A 15,073-nucleotide genomic window follows, 5' to 3' on the forward strand; every position below is an offset into this window, starting at 1 on the left:
ACAAAGAGGGCCTCCAAAGCGGAGCATGTGATGGGTTCATAAGCCTACACATAGACCTCTTTGTACTAGCACTGTGGGGCACCAGACTAGGGTTTTATACTATCTGAGTGGAGCTGTAGATGTGCTCTCTCAATGAACCACATAGAAATCCAACACAGACTGGGATGAAGCACAACAAAATTTAGGGAGTGGGCGCACAGGTGGATGAGCAACACAGCAACAAGAAGCCAGTACTGTTTTCAGGAGGCAGCAGGCCAACTGGCTACGGCAAATTGCTGAACTTTCAGAAATATACCCTAATGGTATGACTTCAAAGTTCCAGAGTTTATTGCCCGGTTTAATGATGTGTCTGGTTATTTATGGCATTGCACAATGAGTCTGCTGCTGAATTAATATACTTCCTTAAAGACCATCATTGTCACAAGCAATAAAAACGGAACCATTCCCAGACAGCTCAATTATGTCACATTTATAGAAACCTTCCCAAATCACCCGCGGCAATTTGAAGGGGCTGGCAAGCAGATGACAAGGATCGCAGCGCGTCAGGCTCAGAGTCGGGATGGTGGCACAGGCCCCGCAGGCAAAAGGCACACAAATGGAGGGCACTGGGCAAGGAGGGAAAGACACAAGTGTCTGGGAGAAATAGCCGTGGCCCCAGGCAGTTGAGCTGGAAAGGGGGCCTCTGACCATATGTCAGCAGGTAGGTTGGCCTTGTGCTGCGGATCACCCCAGGACTTGAAAGAGAGAGTACAGTATGCAAAGCGATGGGCAGAGTGATGGCAGACAAGGTGAGGAGGTTTTTGCTCCGCTTGCAGGAGTGCCTTACCTTTCTGATACTGGAACCAGAGTTGCTGCTGGACCTTCTTGCTGGGGAAGCGGATGGTGCAGCTGAACTCTGAGCCATACAGGGCCTCCGCAATGTAGTGGGAGCCATATTGCTGGATGAAGTAGAGCAGCTCTTCGCGGCTGCTGTCCTTGCTCAGGATCTTCAGGACATTTGCAAACCCTGGAAGGCCAAATAGGGGCACTAGTTACAACAAAACAGGGATCATGCAGTCTGGAATGTGGCTTTCAGATGTTCATGAAATGCCGCCCCCCCCCCCCCCCCGCAGCTCCAGCTCAAAAATGCTGAGTGTCCTCTGCTGTAACTTCTGGAGGTATGTGGCTTCCACTTCCATAAGGGCTTCTCAGGTCAAGTAATACTGTCACTCCTAAATGGAGAACTAGCTTTAGCAAACCTGGGCCGTCTGCTATGGACTTGCTGAGTACGCTTAGGTACTCTCCCCTCAGCCTCAGATTCAAAAGACAGAAATATGAATTGACCTCCCTTGTGGGAATATTGAGAAAGTGGATGCATAAAGTACTGTTCAGCACATCAGGAAGAGAATAGAGGTACCTCCCTCTCTTGTAGTCAAGATGAGGCTTCAAAAGAGATGCTCTTGCTGACCAAACTCAGGTACTCTGTACAGCTATCTGCCTGTCTGCCATGACTGAGGATCCCACTCCCTGCAGGAACCTCCCTCTTCTTCCTAGGTGGTGCTGTTTTGCTTACAAAATGATACAATCTGCTCAAAAAGCATCCTGATCATCCACTTTGCTAGTTGAGGGAAGATCAATGACAGTGATCACAATGACTGTATAAGCAATGCCCTCCATGTTTCTGTCCTTTTGGTTGCTAACCTCTGCAACTGCTTGAAGGCTAAGTGATGGCATATCACCACTTCTACCTCTGAATTTCTGACTCCATTAACAGCTCTTACGGCCATTTCCCTTACTGATGTGTATAGAAAACCCACCAACATGGCCAGAAAGTTGGCATATCTGAAACCTCTAAACATTTAGGCAAATATTTTAATTACTACATTTGAAGTCTCCCTCCAAAAAGTTCAGGGATGTTTCCAAACTTCCATTTTATCCTCATGACCGCCCTGTGAGGTCGGTGAGGCTGAGAGGGGCTGGCCTAAGGTCTCCAGTGAGCTTCATGGCTCAGGATTTTCCTCCTCAGAGGAAGCCTGGCACTAAAGCTCTGTTGGCTGTGTTTTGCAAGTCTCTTGGAAGATGGTTGGCTGAGGTGACAGACACACATTTTACCCACCAGAAATGACAAAACAGCGCTTTTCCCCAGCCTTCAAGCCTCAGCAAAGTGTGGGGATGAAACCTTTCGGTCCTCATCAGAGAACCTCAGGACTCTCTACGTAGTTGCAACGTTGTCACTCTCACCTGCTGAGAGGGCAATAGCACTCAGCTTGACTTTGTACAGGTTGCTTCGGACCCTCCAGTGTTGCACCATAGGATACCCCATGGCTTCGTCATATTGGATATCGCCTGAGGAGAGATAGAGAGAGAGCATAGGCAGGAGATGGCCTGAAGAAGGCCTGTTCCGTTTCACTCCAACTGTTTCCCTCATCACATGTTTTCGGGAGTACAAAGGCTGCAACAACAGAGATCGTAACCCCCAACAAGCTCACCGCTGCATTTCTTAGTGATACTGACAGTGTGAAGAAGTGGCGGCTGCCACTGCCAGGGGCAAGCCAGTGATGGAGCCATGTCTGTCGGCAACAACAGACTTGGCGTGCCTTTTGAGGAGTGAGATTCAAATTGGCAGAAAACTGGGGAACTCTGCTGTCACAACTTACTTTCCACACCAAGGCCATGATATTCGCAGCATGGGAGAAGGGCTCCTCATTCAGTGCCCTATGTACTATCCCATCTTGTTAGCAGGTGTGTGGGTGAAAGCAAATAAGGATGGATATGACAGAGGCATCTCCAGAGAAAAGGAAAGCAACAAGGAGGGATTTGAAAACGCAGAGACTAACTGGTTGATTGCAACACGAGCTTCTATGGGCTACAGTCCACTTCGGAAGTTGCACCATAAATATGATAGGTATATACAAACAAGGGGTCGAGGCAGAAAGGCAGCTGACAATGAAAAACTTATTTCTCGGGGGGGGGGATTGTTCCTCCAACCCGATTCTTCAACTCTCTGACCTTTGCTCACTTTGCACTCCATTTCTATTTAACATAAAGCCAGCAGGTACTCTCATCTGACTCACTCCTGCACGAACTAGTTCACCGCTATGCTGTTCCCATGTCACCGTTTCCTACAGAACCGACCAGCCCTGATGTTTTCCCCGCTGTTCTCATCACCAACACGGAACGTAAGGCAACTGGCCCATCACAGAGCCCATGCCAAAGGCCCATCATACCATACAGGGGTGGCCAACTCTCAGCCCAATGCCTGCATTAATGGTCCCTGCCCTGGGTTTTCCCAGCTCCACATACTTCTTCTTCCCACACCAGATGGGCGTATAAGGTGTGCGGCTGCTCATTGCCTGGGCTGCCAACTCTTGGCTTACTGATAGGATGTGCACCTGCCAGGTAAGAAGCCATGAAACACTTCACCCAGTGCTAGTAAATTCCGGCGCTGGGGCAACATTCGCAGAGGCAACCTGCTCCTAAGTGAATGGCCAGCCCTCTGACCCATTATTTTGCATCTGGCTTTCTGGTGAACCTTAGAGGTCTAGTAAGAACTAGACTGTAAAAGCCTAGAGTCTGACCATCAGTGTTCCACTAGGTAAACAGAAACACAGCGCTTCACATTCACAACTGAGCATCGGGAGCAACGGCACCCTGACTTTGCACACGCCCCACCACCAAAACATTAGGTCACACTAGAGATCAAGGAAGTGGCATGCAACTCTCTTGCTTATTTCCTTATGGGCACTCACTGTCAACTTCTTGAACTTGGAGTGGGAAGCACCTAGGCAAGTTGCTGAGGACAGAAACTAAGGAAAACATGGCTGCAAGGGATCTGTCCCCACAGCAGCTTGGTCAAACCAGTCCGTCATCTAGACTCAATAATTTAACCATCTCCATTCTAGAAAAGTGGATCCTATGGCAGCTTTCCCAGGCACTTCCCATCTGCTGCATGGGGGCCCAGCCCACAACTCCTGTCATGTCCATCTTTGCTAGGGATGTGCCCAAAGCGTAGTTCGAGCACTGTTAGGGAAGTTTGAAAGGGAACTTTAAGAAAATGGAGGGCAAGTCCTTACTTACTCTCCATTGCCCCATTCAGCTTCCTGTTGGGGCAGCGCACATCCCAATAACCCCCCACACTGCGCATTCATGGGCACCATTTGCATGGTCAGCAACACCACGCAAATGGCACCCGCGCATGTGAGTGCTGATGCTGCACGGGGGGGGGGGGTGTGTTCATTTATTGGGATGCATACCATCCCAGCAGGAAGCTGAATGGGGTGGCGGGGGACAAGTAAGGACCTGCTCTCCTTTTTCTTCTTCCTTCAGATTTCCCTAAAAGTGCTCCAACCGCACTTTGGGCACACCCCTAATCTATGCCACCCAGGCAAAGAACAGGACACAAGATCACCCAAGGAAAGCAGCAGCAATGACAAAACACTTACCAGTGAGCAACTGAAGGTTGGGCAGAGGCTCCGAGAGCACACCCCGACACTGCTCCTCCACGGGTAATGGGATCACCATCAATGCATCAGCCAGCTGAGGAAAGTCCTTGATGAAGTTATTCTCTCTGCAAAAAGAAACCAGGTTTGGGTTGCCAGTCCAATCAGAACACCAGTCTGCTCAGCTTCTCAGCTAGAGGACATCTGCACTATCATTTCAGAAGACTCAGATTGGACTGGCTAACAGAGGGCAGTAAGGCAAGAGTGCATGCATGCGAGAGATCATGTGTGCATATTTGAGTGCACAAGTACAAGCAAAAAAGAGAGAAAAATGTAATGGTGTGTTTTTGTTTAAAAACCCTCTTTAGTAAATATTAAAGGAAATCAACCCCAGTGTGTCATTTGCTGGAGCACATGGAGATACACAAAACATATTGTTTACACCAGAACCATTTGCTACATTATGTGTTCCAAAACATTGCAGGACAGCTGATAGCTGTTTTGTCAAGCTGGCAGTGGAGAGGAGCTCTGCAATATGCTGACACTTATACTATAACCTCATCTAAGCAACAGCAGCATTGCAAGCTGGGGTTGCCAAAGAATGCCAAAGTTCTTGTGTCATCACCTAATCTGGATTCCCTTCTCCATCGGAGCGCTGCAATACAATGCTCGAAATGCCTGGACTACAAGTTGACAAGCCTAGTATTAATCATTGCTAATTCAAATATTGATATATGAATCTCCAAGAAATTCAAAGCAGTTCCCGAGCAAAAGTACAATTTCACACCAATAATATAATATCAACAAGAGGAACATCATGCAATGTTGTTAATCTGAGCCCCTGACATAAGGGGTGTGTGTGGAGTGAGTTTTGTTCTGGGTAGCAGTATCCAGGCAGTGTGTGGGCATGTGCATTCAGAGTGGGGCCTTCCTGATTCAACCTGAGCGGGACCTAAAATTAACTGAGCAGACATTAAAACGCCTAAGAGGGAATACAGGGTGCCTAATATTCCTGCCGAGAAACAATTGAAGAGGTAGGAAGGAGGTTCCACAGAAATTGGGCAAATACTGCAAAAGCCCAATTTCTGGCTCTCACCAAATGGCTGCCAAGATGGCATGGGCACACTAAGGTCTGCCAAGTAGATTTCACCTGGAAAGTGGGCACCTATGTTGAGTGACTGCCTTTAGTAATGGTGGATCGCTATAATTTTCTACATCACGTTTTCCTGCAGTCCACACCTCCCGAACTTTGAAGGGGACATCCAGAAACAAGGTGCCACCCACATCCCTTGAAGGCATGTGCCAATTTGTTTCTGGAGTGCAACAATTTGACTTGTTCTTACTGTCTGCTCTCTGCAACAAGGTAAAGGTAGTTCACAGGTTGCCCAGGGAGTGCCTTGAGGTAGCAACTTCAGTGGGTGAGCTCTTGAAAGTGGGTTTCCTGTGCCTTTTCTTCTACACACAGACAGCAAAGGAGGCAACTTGGCAAAGCTGTTGCCTGGAACAATGGCTGCTGCCAGCCTCCCCCTGGAAGGCTCTGGGAGAGAGACAGACAGGGCAACGTCTCTGAGATGTGTCACTGCCATTCAGCTTCAACACCAAATTTCCCCTCCAAGGAACAGGAGCCATTAATTAGCTTCCCCAGGGGCTGCTCCATTGTGATATTTTAAAAAGCTTTTCGGGAGTGGAGCTGGTGTGCAAGGAAAAAGGGACCCTGTCAGGCTGGTGGCTGGAAACACAGGCAAGTACCAACCCTGGATTCCTTAAGATTATTTTCACATATTAGGCTTACATTGGTCTGCAACCCAAAAATAAAACCTGCATTAGCTACCATGTGCACGTGCAGCAAAGAACATAGGAGAGCCCTGTTGTATCAGACTAAGGGTCCACCTTGTCTAACATCTCATTTCCAACCATGGCCACAGTTGTTGTTGTTGTTGTTGTTTTTACATGTATATCCCGCTCTTCCTCCAAGGAGCCCAGAATGGTGTACTACACACTTGAGTTTCTCCTCACAACAACCCTGTGAAGTAGGTTAGGCTGAGAGAGAAGTGACTGGCCCAGAGTCACCCAACTAGTCTCATGGCTGAATGGGGACTTGAACTCGGGTTTCCTTGGTCCTAGTCCAGCACTCTAATCACTACACCACACTGGCTTATTAGATGCTTCTAATAAGTCCACAGCAGGGCTTGAAGGCAATAGCAATTGTTTGCCCACCCCCAAGTAATATTCAGTAGTATACTGCCTCTGGACATGCAAGTTCCACATACCCACCATGACTAATATCTACAGATAGACCTCTTTTCCTCCCTGAATCTGTCAAACCTCCTTTCAGTGTTCTACAAGCCAGCAGCCATAATCACATTTGGTGGCAGGCAGTACCACAGATTGTCATACATTTTGTGAAGAAGTCCTTGCCCTTGCCCGTCATCAATACCCTTCCTAGCACTTTAACTGGGTGGTCCAGAGTTCTAGTGGTATCCAAAAAAGAAAAAAAAGAAGAAGCTCTCCTCTCTCTCCACACCAGGCATCATTTTATAACCCTCTAAAATGTCCCTCATGTCCTTAGTAATAGTACTTTCTAAATGAAAAAAAATCATTCCTTCCATGTTTTTTTTCTGGCCCCATTTGAGAGAGAGGGAGAGGGAGAACACACCATGAGCTTGAGAAAGAATTATTTCAGTCTCATATGCCTTTATCTGTGTGTTGCCGCAGTAAGATGTTGATGGACTACCTTGGGGGGAGAGGCTATATTTTATTGTATGTAAAATGTTTGGTTTCAAAAGTTTTGTCTGCATGTGTAGTGCTGTCTAGAGGTCACTTTTTAAGAGAGATTGGCTACTGGTCCTTGTCACTTTCTTATTATGACTGTTGTTACTGTGTGATGTTTTCATTAGATTTTATTGCGCTGCAACTTAGTGTTTTGTGGCTTTCAAAATTGCTGTACGTCACTTCAGTTCTGCTCTCTGCATGCATGCAGACCCAATATCCTACTGAAGATGGTGAGAGGGATAAACAGAGATGGGGGCAACTGTTGCCTTCCTGCCCTCCTTGTGTGCTTCTTGGAAGCATCTGTGAAAAAGAGGATGCTGGACTAGACTGACCTCTAGTCTGATTCAGCAGTGCTCTTCCTAGGTTCCTACCAAGGTTTTCACAAATCCATAGGTTGTCCACAGCCCTTCACCCTAACAGATTAGGATGTTCAAAAACAGTGTGCCTCTCAATACCAGTTTGCTGGCAGACAGACAGTGCAAAAGGGCTACTGCCATCATGGCCTACTTTTTATCCAGAGACATCCAGTTGGCTACTGTAGGAAACTGGATTCCGGACAAGATCCAGCAGGACTCTTTTAATGTTCTTAGCAACAAACTACTTCAGAAGGCCAGGTCTATCTACAAAGCAGTTCTTTCCAGACGGTTCATTCCAGATCACACTGTGTTTGTGGAGGAGGAACACAGCCCTTGTACTTCCTCCCACCAGTCACTGCCCTTTCTTCAAAGACTTCCTCATCTTGTTATCTGTGTTCATCCTCACAGGAGCATCCCCAGCTCCCTCACTTCAAGCTTCAGAAGAGTCCCATCACTCTACTACTCATTACCCTGTTCAAACATTATGCTGTACACGGGTCCAGCTCTCTGTGCTCGTGGATGGCTGTACATGTGCTTATTTTAAAAGTGGACTTGGGCAGAGGCTTCCACCCATCTCCCCTTGACTGTCCTCAGTGCAGCTTCCCTTGTCCACAGGGAACAAACTTTGCCCTATAGCTCCCTGCCTCCGCTTTCCCACTGAACTCGAGAGATCGAATTCTCTCCCACCACTCTTGCTTTTCCTTCCAATTCCATGCTTCGGGGGCTTTGTGGAAACAACCAATATGAAAGATGCTACATCAAATAAAGTCTTATTGATCTGCATTTGTTAAGCTAGACCAGACATACTGCGCTCAGATCACTGTAGCAAGGGGGGGGGGAGCCATGGAGGCCACTCTATATACTCAAGCCAGGGAAAATAAATCAAAGCACCCCTCTCCTCACTCCATCACTGGCAACCATTGCATCTCAGCACAACCGAGACACAGGCTGAACATTTCACTCTCACAGCTTTGCTACTGGCAGCAAAGAAAATGGGAAGCGATGACAGCATAGTGGTAGAAGATATGCTCCGAGGGCAGAAGGTCTCTTAGCTTCTCCGGTTAAAGGATCTCTGATTGGAAAGACTCTTCCCTAAAAACCTCTGAACAATTGCTGCCAGTCACAGTAGGCAATGCAAGGCTAGATGGATGGATCACACCCTCGTGTGCCTTCCATGCAGAAGGTCCCATGTTAATCTTGGCATCCCCAGTTAAGACCATCTCAAGCAGCACGGATAGGAAATCCCCCTGCCTGAGACCTTGGAGAGCCAAGTCAGCACAAATAATACTGAGTCAGATGGATCAGTGGTCTGATACTGAGTAAGGCACCTCCATATATATTCAGAATGAGAGGAGAACAGAGATAATGCCCCAGAGCAGTGAAAACTCCTGGTAAATAGTTTTTTGTACAAAGCAACAGCTCCGATAGCCACAGAACGCTGACTCGGCAGCAACGGCAGCGCTCGGGGAGACAATAGTTGTGATGAGAGAGATGTATGCCAGTGATAGATGTCGTTGCATAGCACATGCTGGACACAAGCACAAGATGTACCAGAAGGAAAAGCTGCATGTCAGTTTCTTGGCTCTCGGGTTTGGTGCCTTAAGGCAAAATGAAGCATGCCTATCTCCTCCTCCTGCACACGGCTGCACGATGGGAGCTGGCCTCCAAATTGTTCTATGTGGAAGTCAGGGCAGGACAGGACCAGTACAAGTGCCAAATGCCCAAAACAATAAGACATCTTTGGAGTGTGGTGGTTCAACATCACCATGCTGATGTTTTAGAATTGGGTTTTCTGAGAATGCGAGGCATGCCTAAAAGAGGCAGATTTCTTTCATCACAACCCAAGCCAGGGTGTCATTCAAACAAACACTATCCCTTACACACACACACACACACACACACACACACACACACACACACACGCGCAAAGCCCAGGATAGCTTGTTCATGGAAAGCATGTTCACCAGCACTGTGTCACAGCCTCTCCAATCCACCCCGACATGGACACAAGCACAACAACAAATATTTATATACTGCTTTTCAACAACAGTTTCTGATGCAGTTTACATAGAGAAATAATAAATAAATTAGATGGCCCCCTGTCCCTAAAGGGCTCACAATCTAAAAAGAAACACAAGACAGACACCAGCAACAGTCACTGGAAGTACTGTGCTGGGGTTGGATAGGGCCAGTTATTCTCCCCCTGCTAAATAAAGAGAATCATTCACCACATTAAAAAGGTGCCTCCTTGCCCAGTTATCTGGGGAAGTGAGGGATTCAACATTGTGAACCCCTCTCTCACATCCACTCCACTAAATGAAGCATCACTGCAATTCTCTAACTCTCTACAGAATGGAGTTGGTGTTAGCTTTGCAACCTGTGCAAGCCAAGAATTAACTTTTGCTCTTCAATAAAATCTCACTCACCCCTCCTCTTCACACCTTCCAGATTCCTGGGGCAGGGCGGGGGAATGTTAGAAGATGACAGAGGTGCACTTAGAAGTCTCAGTCGGTAGAGGGCTATACATGCTTTGTAATGGCACACAATTCACGCCATTAATGAGAGACAGAGAGTTCTGTCTGAGGAAATGCAAAAAGGCAGAGTTTCTGTTGGGCATTTCTGCTCTTGAAAGGCCTGAACAAAACTTGGCCTTCAAAACCTGGTGTGTACGGACACCTGCATACGCAAGATTGTGCTTATTCACACCTCTGCAACAGACCTCTTACAGCAAGGGTGAGCAGGTGTGCAAGATTTAGTTCGTTTTTTACGCTAGACCGCTGATGTCCACCAAACTGACCCAGGTACAGAATAGTGGCTCTGGAGGTAGCTGTACAAGCCCGGGATTTCCCCCCTCCCCATACTAGAACTGATCTCGCAGTGCTTCCACACAAAAATGCACTATTTGTTTCCCCATTTTACTTTAGCACCCAAAGAGTGCTCTGTGTGTGCGCGCACACGCACTCACCGCAGCTATTGTTAAACAGCTGGGAGTCAGGAACCTTTGTGGAAATATTGCAAAGCACCCCAAAGTCAACCAGTTGGTCTGGATCTGCCTTGCACCTGTCCTTGGTCTACATGGCAGTGCAGATGCGCTTGTGTCCACCTAAGTGTTTTCATACTGAATACAGATCGGGCATTACTAGTACCAAAATGCATAGTTTGAAGATGACACAGAAAAGGAGTGATGTTCACTCAGACTGAGGAGTTAGAAAGAGTAATGGATGAGGGGAAGGAGCCAGAGAAGCAACAATACTCTTTTCTTTTCGTAAAAGGTCAGACCTGTGACTGAATTCCACCTTACAGATTTTTAAAAGATCTACAAGTGATTGAATTCCACTCTCCAGACCCTCTTTGCCCCTCCCTTCAGAGGAAGTCGTTCTACACAATGCCTGAGACATATATGCTTGAACACATCCTGTGTAACAACAGCAGCTCTCAAGATTTAACCCATCTGACAGCAATGGCTTTGGCTTCCCTGCATAAGGCAGCAGCTGCCCCCTCCCCCCCGCCCGCCCCCTTGCCTTCCCACAATGCACCAATGCCACAGCATTAAGTTGGAGGCGAGGGGGAGGAGAAGAGCACGACCCATGACGGCGATTACCAGAAGTCACGGAGCATGAGATTTAATTACCTTTTCTCCCAGATCACACAGCTACAAATGTTAATCATATTATTGCCCGCCCCTTGGTCCAATGGGGTTATGTTCCAAAAAGTGACAATGAGGGGAAGCTGCAAGGCAACGCTTGAAAAGCGGCACCGCGGGTTCAGCACGCACTGATGTTGAGAGACCAGGTCAGCTGTTGCTTTGAGCAGCATTACGTGGGCGACGGGTTTTGATCCTTGCAAAAGAGGCGATAAAGAGAAATAAATCCCTCCTCACAAAAAGTAAAAGCAGAGCAAAGCAAAACAAAAATATCTCTCAGCCCAACTTGTCTCATAGGCTTGTTCTGAAGATTAAAAAAATGGGATGGGGAGGGATGATCCCACTCTGAACTCCTTGGAGGAACAATGCAATGTAAACAATAAATACAAATAAGTAATACAAATCACTCACTCACACACACACCTATATATAGGCAAATTCTGAATGGTTGGTTTCCTCACCATTTTAACTTTCCCTGCTCCCTGACCAAAACATGTTATTTCTCTGAGCCCGGGCCAGCTAGTCTTATTGGTTTTTCTATGTAAGGTGCTTGGAGAGTTTGTTTTAAAAATGAAACAAAACAGTAGATAAATATTTGTAATTATAAAAATATTATAAATATTTGTAATTTGTAGTTATTATTTCTCTGTGTAAACTGCCCTGAGCCACTTTTGGAAGGGCAGTATAGAAATCGAATGAATGAATGAATGAATGAATGAATGAATGAATGAATAAATAAATAAATAAAATAATATAATATAATAATAATAATCTATATCCCCCCTCCCTGCCATCTGTGGGTGGCCACCGCCACTCCTCCTCAGCCCACCGGTGGCCTAGGCCTGCCTCTGCTGCCGCATTTCCGCCCACCAGACATCCCTGTGCATTTCTGGCCCCAGATTTCTGCCCACCACGCACTGGCTTAGTGAAATAATTCTCTCTCTCTCTCTCTCTCTCTCTCTCTCTCTCTCTATATATATATATATATATATATATATATAAAATACACTAAGTTTCCAAATAAGCTTTTGTCAGCACTACCGCTGACATTACGGCAGAGCAACAGTATTTCTTATTTCCATTTATTTGGATGGTGCTATTTTGCAGCCTCCCCTTCTGCATCACCCCAGCCTTCACAAACCGATTCCTTTTCTGCTTCCCCCCATCTCTCTTCCAACTCCTCCTCAAATTACATTTCTCTCTCTCCAGCTCTAAACCTTTCCTTTTCTCTCAGGCCCTCGACTCCCCACAACGGCCTCCCCCACCCAAGACTCTAAACGGGGCTTCCCTGCCTATGCACAGGGTCTTGATTCAACTTTTAAGTCTTACTTCCCCCCACCTCAAACCTTTAAATAGAAAATTCTCTCTCTCTCTCTCTCTCTCTCTCTCTCTCTCTCTCACTCACACACACACACACACACACACACACACACACACACACACACACATTCCCTCTAACAGGGATTCCCAGATGTTGTTGACCACAACTCCCAGAATCCCCAAGCAAAAGCCATTGCAGTTGGGGATTCTGGGAATTGTAGTCAATAACATCTGGGAATTCCTGTTAGAAGGGGAACACACACACACACACACACACACACACACACACACACACACACACACTCACACACACTCACACACACTTACTTTTATTGTCCATTCTGCCAGACTATGCCTGAATAACTGAGCTTTACAAGTTTATGAAGCAGCTGTGAAAAAACAGGCCAGGGTCACAGTGGATGGTAGAAGTGAACCACAGAGAATCTGACACTCAGAGGGTTAATACAAAACAATATTTTACACCAAGATGAGCCTGTTAATATTCCTAGCTGGTGCTAGAAACAGTAACACCCTAAGGAGAGTTCTGCTGAATCAGACCAAAGGGTCCAACCAAGGTCCGACTGACCCAGCATTCTCTTCCTAACACTGGCCACCCAGATGCTTCCAGTAACCCCAGAAGCAGGTTTGGGAAGCAGCAGCCTTGCATAGTTATTTGTCCCTAGCAACTGATATTCAATGGTCTACTGCCCCTGAATGGGAGACTAGAAGTGTGAGCACGGTAAGATATTCCCCTCAGGGGATGGAGCCGCTCTGGGAAGAGCAGAAGGTTCCAAGTTCCCTCCCTGGCGGCATCTCCAAGACAGGGCTGAGAAAGACTCCTGCCGGCAACCTTGGAGAAGCCGCTGCCAGTCTGTGCAGACAATACTGGGCTAGATGGACCAAGGGTCTGACTCAGTATATGGCAGCTGCCTATGTTCCTGTGTTCCCTTCAAGGCAACTGTCATCATCACTGTGTAAATGGCTTCCTTAAATGAATTATATGAATACGTTTGTTTGTCCTGAAGGCAAGAAGGGGCATCTGGCTAAAGATGGCCTTGGCAAAGGGCAACCACAATCGAAGACCAAGAAGTGGCCTGCCTGACCTTTGTGAGGCTATCTGCCACAATGATGGTGACTTAAAGAGTAGCTTTGTTGACCTTCTGGGCTGGCTGTGAAGTCAGGATTCCTGCCTGCGGGCAGGAAGGACCTGAGTTTCAGCCACACAGGTGACTGCTGCGCTGTGACCACCCTAGTGAAATGTTTCTCTCATCCGCTCCTCTTCTGAAAGTGTAATTAATGCAGAACTGTGAAATCTTTTACAGGCCATGAAATGGGAGCATGGAGGATTTTGCGCTGCATTGGCTTCTCTCCGAAGAGATGGCAACACAAAAGCCATCCGCTTGTAAACCCAAGCTCGTTTTATCCCAAGTTATTGAGAGAGCCAATGAATGCAGAGTTCTAGTTTTACAGTCACTTTTGAGAGAGTAAGTGATTCAACTTCCAGGCCTACAATGCCAGCACATTGTAGATTACTGGATATGCGGTTAGTGGAGGAGCCTTGCTTATTCTGAATTTGCTGTTCATTAACTCTGAACAAGTTCTGCTCCCGGGTAATGAGGCTGGGGTGCAGGGATGGGGAGGAAACAGGGAGAAGCTAATGAGTCTACAGCATGCCATCCCATCTCCTTTACCTGCTCCCTAGAAAGATGCAACACTTCAAACCTGTTATTTGGAACACACAAACACAAAAAGTAAATCCTGCTCCAAAGTAACATGAGAAACTGAGCCCAGCAAGACTCTAGGGGTCGTCACACATTCTGTTATATGCACCAACATGTTTTCCTGTGAATAGTTAAGCACGCATTCATTTCAAAGGTCAACACCACTGTTCCCTCAAACAGGGATTCCCAGATGACATTCACTACAACTCCCAGCATCCTCATCTGTTGTGGCTTTTGTTTGGGGATTCTGGGAGTTGTAGTCAACAACATCTGGGAATCCCTGTTAGAGGGAACACTGGTCAGCACAGGAACTGGATTTCTTAAAAATGAAGAGTACAGTTTGTACTGTTGTATATGTATTGAACATTAAGTATATCAATAACAGTGTATGCACACAGTCATATTACAATTCACTGTCTTCCCTTCCCCCTTGAAGCCCATCTGCTACCTCTGGTTAAAGATTTAGGCAGAAGAGGGTGAGAAAAACCAACAGTTTTTCCAAAGACCACACTTTGCCAGGCAGAGCAGACAGGTCTGGGCTAGATGGACCAATGATCCAATTCCGTACAAGACAACTTCCTGTGTTCTTGGTTCATCTTTTGTGGCTTCTCCCCTTCTTCCATTGCTGTACCCAAGGGTAGAAATAACATTGTGTCTATGTTCTCCCATCTTTGCTGGCTGCTTATGCTAATAGGCTCTGTGTGGCAGTGTGGTATGTATGTTGTGTCACAAGAGAACCCCTGGTTCCAGTGTTGTGTGTGCGAGAAATATCTCTCCGCTCTCTCCACACCATGCATGATTTTAAAGACCTCTATCATGTCTCCCCACAGCCGTCTTTTTTCT

The 15,073-nt window shown here is 46.8% G+C and overlaps 1 protein-coding gene across 10 annotated transcripts in view; it reads right to left on the minus strand.

Moving 5' to 3' along the window:
- The window catches only part of ASTN2 (astrotactin 2), a 582,654-nt gene that overhangs the window by 157,989 nt on the left and 409,592 nt on the right, over positions 1–15,073 (minus strand). For all 10 annotated transcript variants that reach the window (XR_008312700.1, XR_008312701.1, XM_053281796.1 and 7 more), the window contains 3 exons: positions 4,422–4,546; positions 2,221–2,325; positions 827–1,006 (listed from right to left, as the gene is read on the minus strand). Coding sequence is in view for 8 of the 10 variants with exons in the window: in XM_053281796.1 (XP_053137771.1) it covers positions 827–1,006; positions 2,221–2,325; positions 4,422–4,546 (410 nt within the window). In the remaining 2 variants the exon portion in view is untranslated. The remainder of the gene's footprint in view (positions 1–826; positions 1,007–2,220; positions 2,326–4,421; positions 4,547–15,073) is intronic.

This window comes from Hemicordylus capensis, chromosome 17, assembly GCF_027244095.1.
Source record: "Hemicordylus capensis ecotype Gifberg chromosome 17, rHemCap1.1.pri, whole genome shotgun sequence".
NCBI lineage: Eukaryota > Metazoa > Chordata > Lepidosauria > Squamata > Cordylidae > Hemicordylus > Hemicordylus capensis.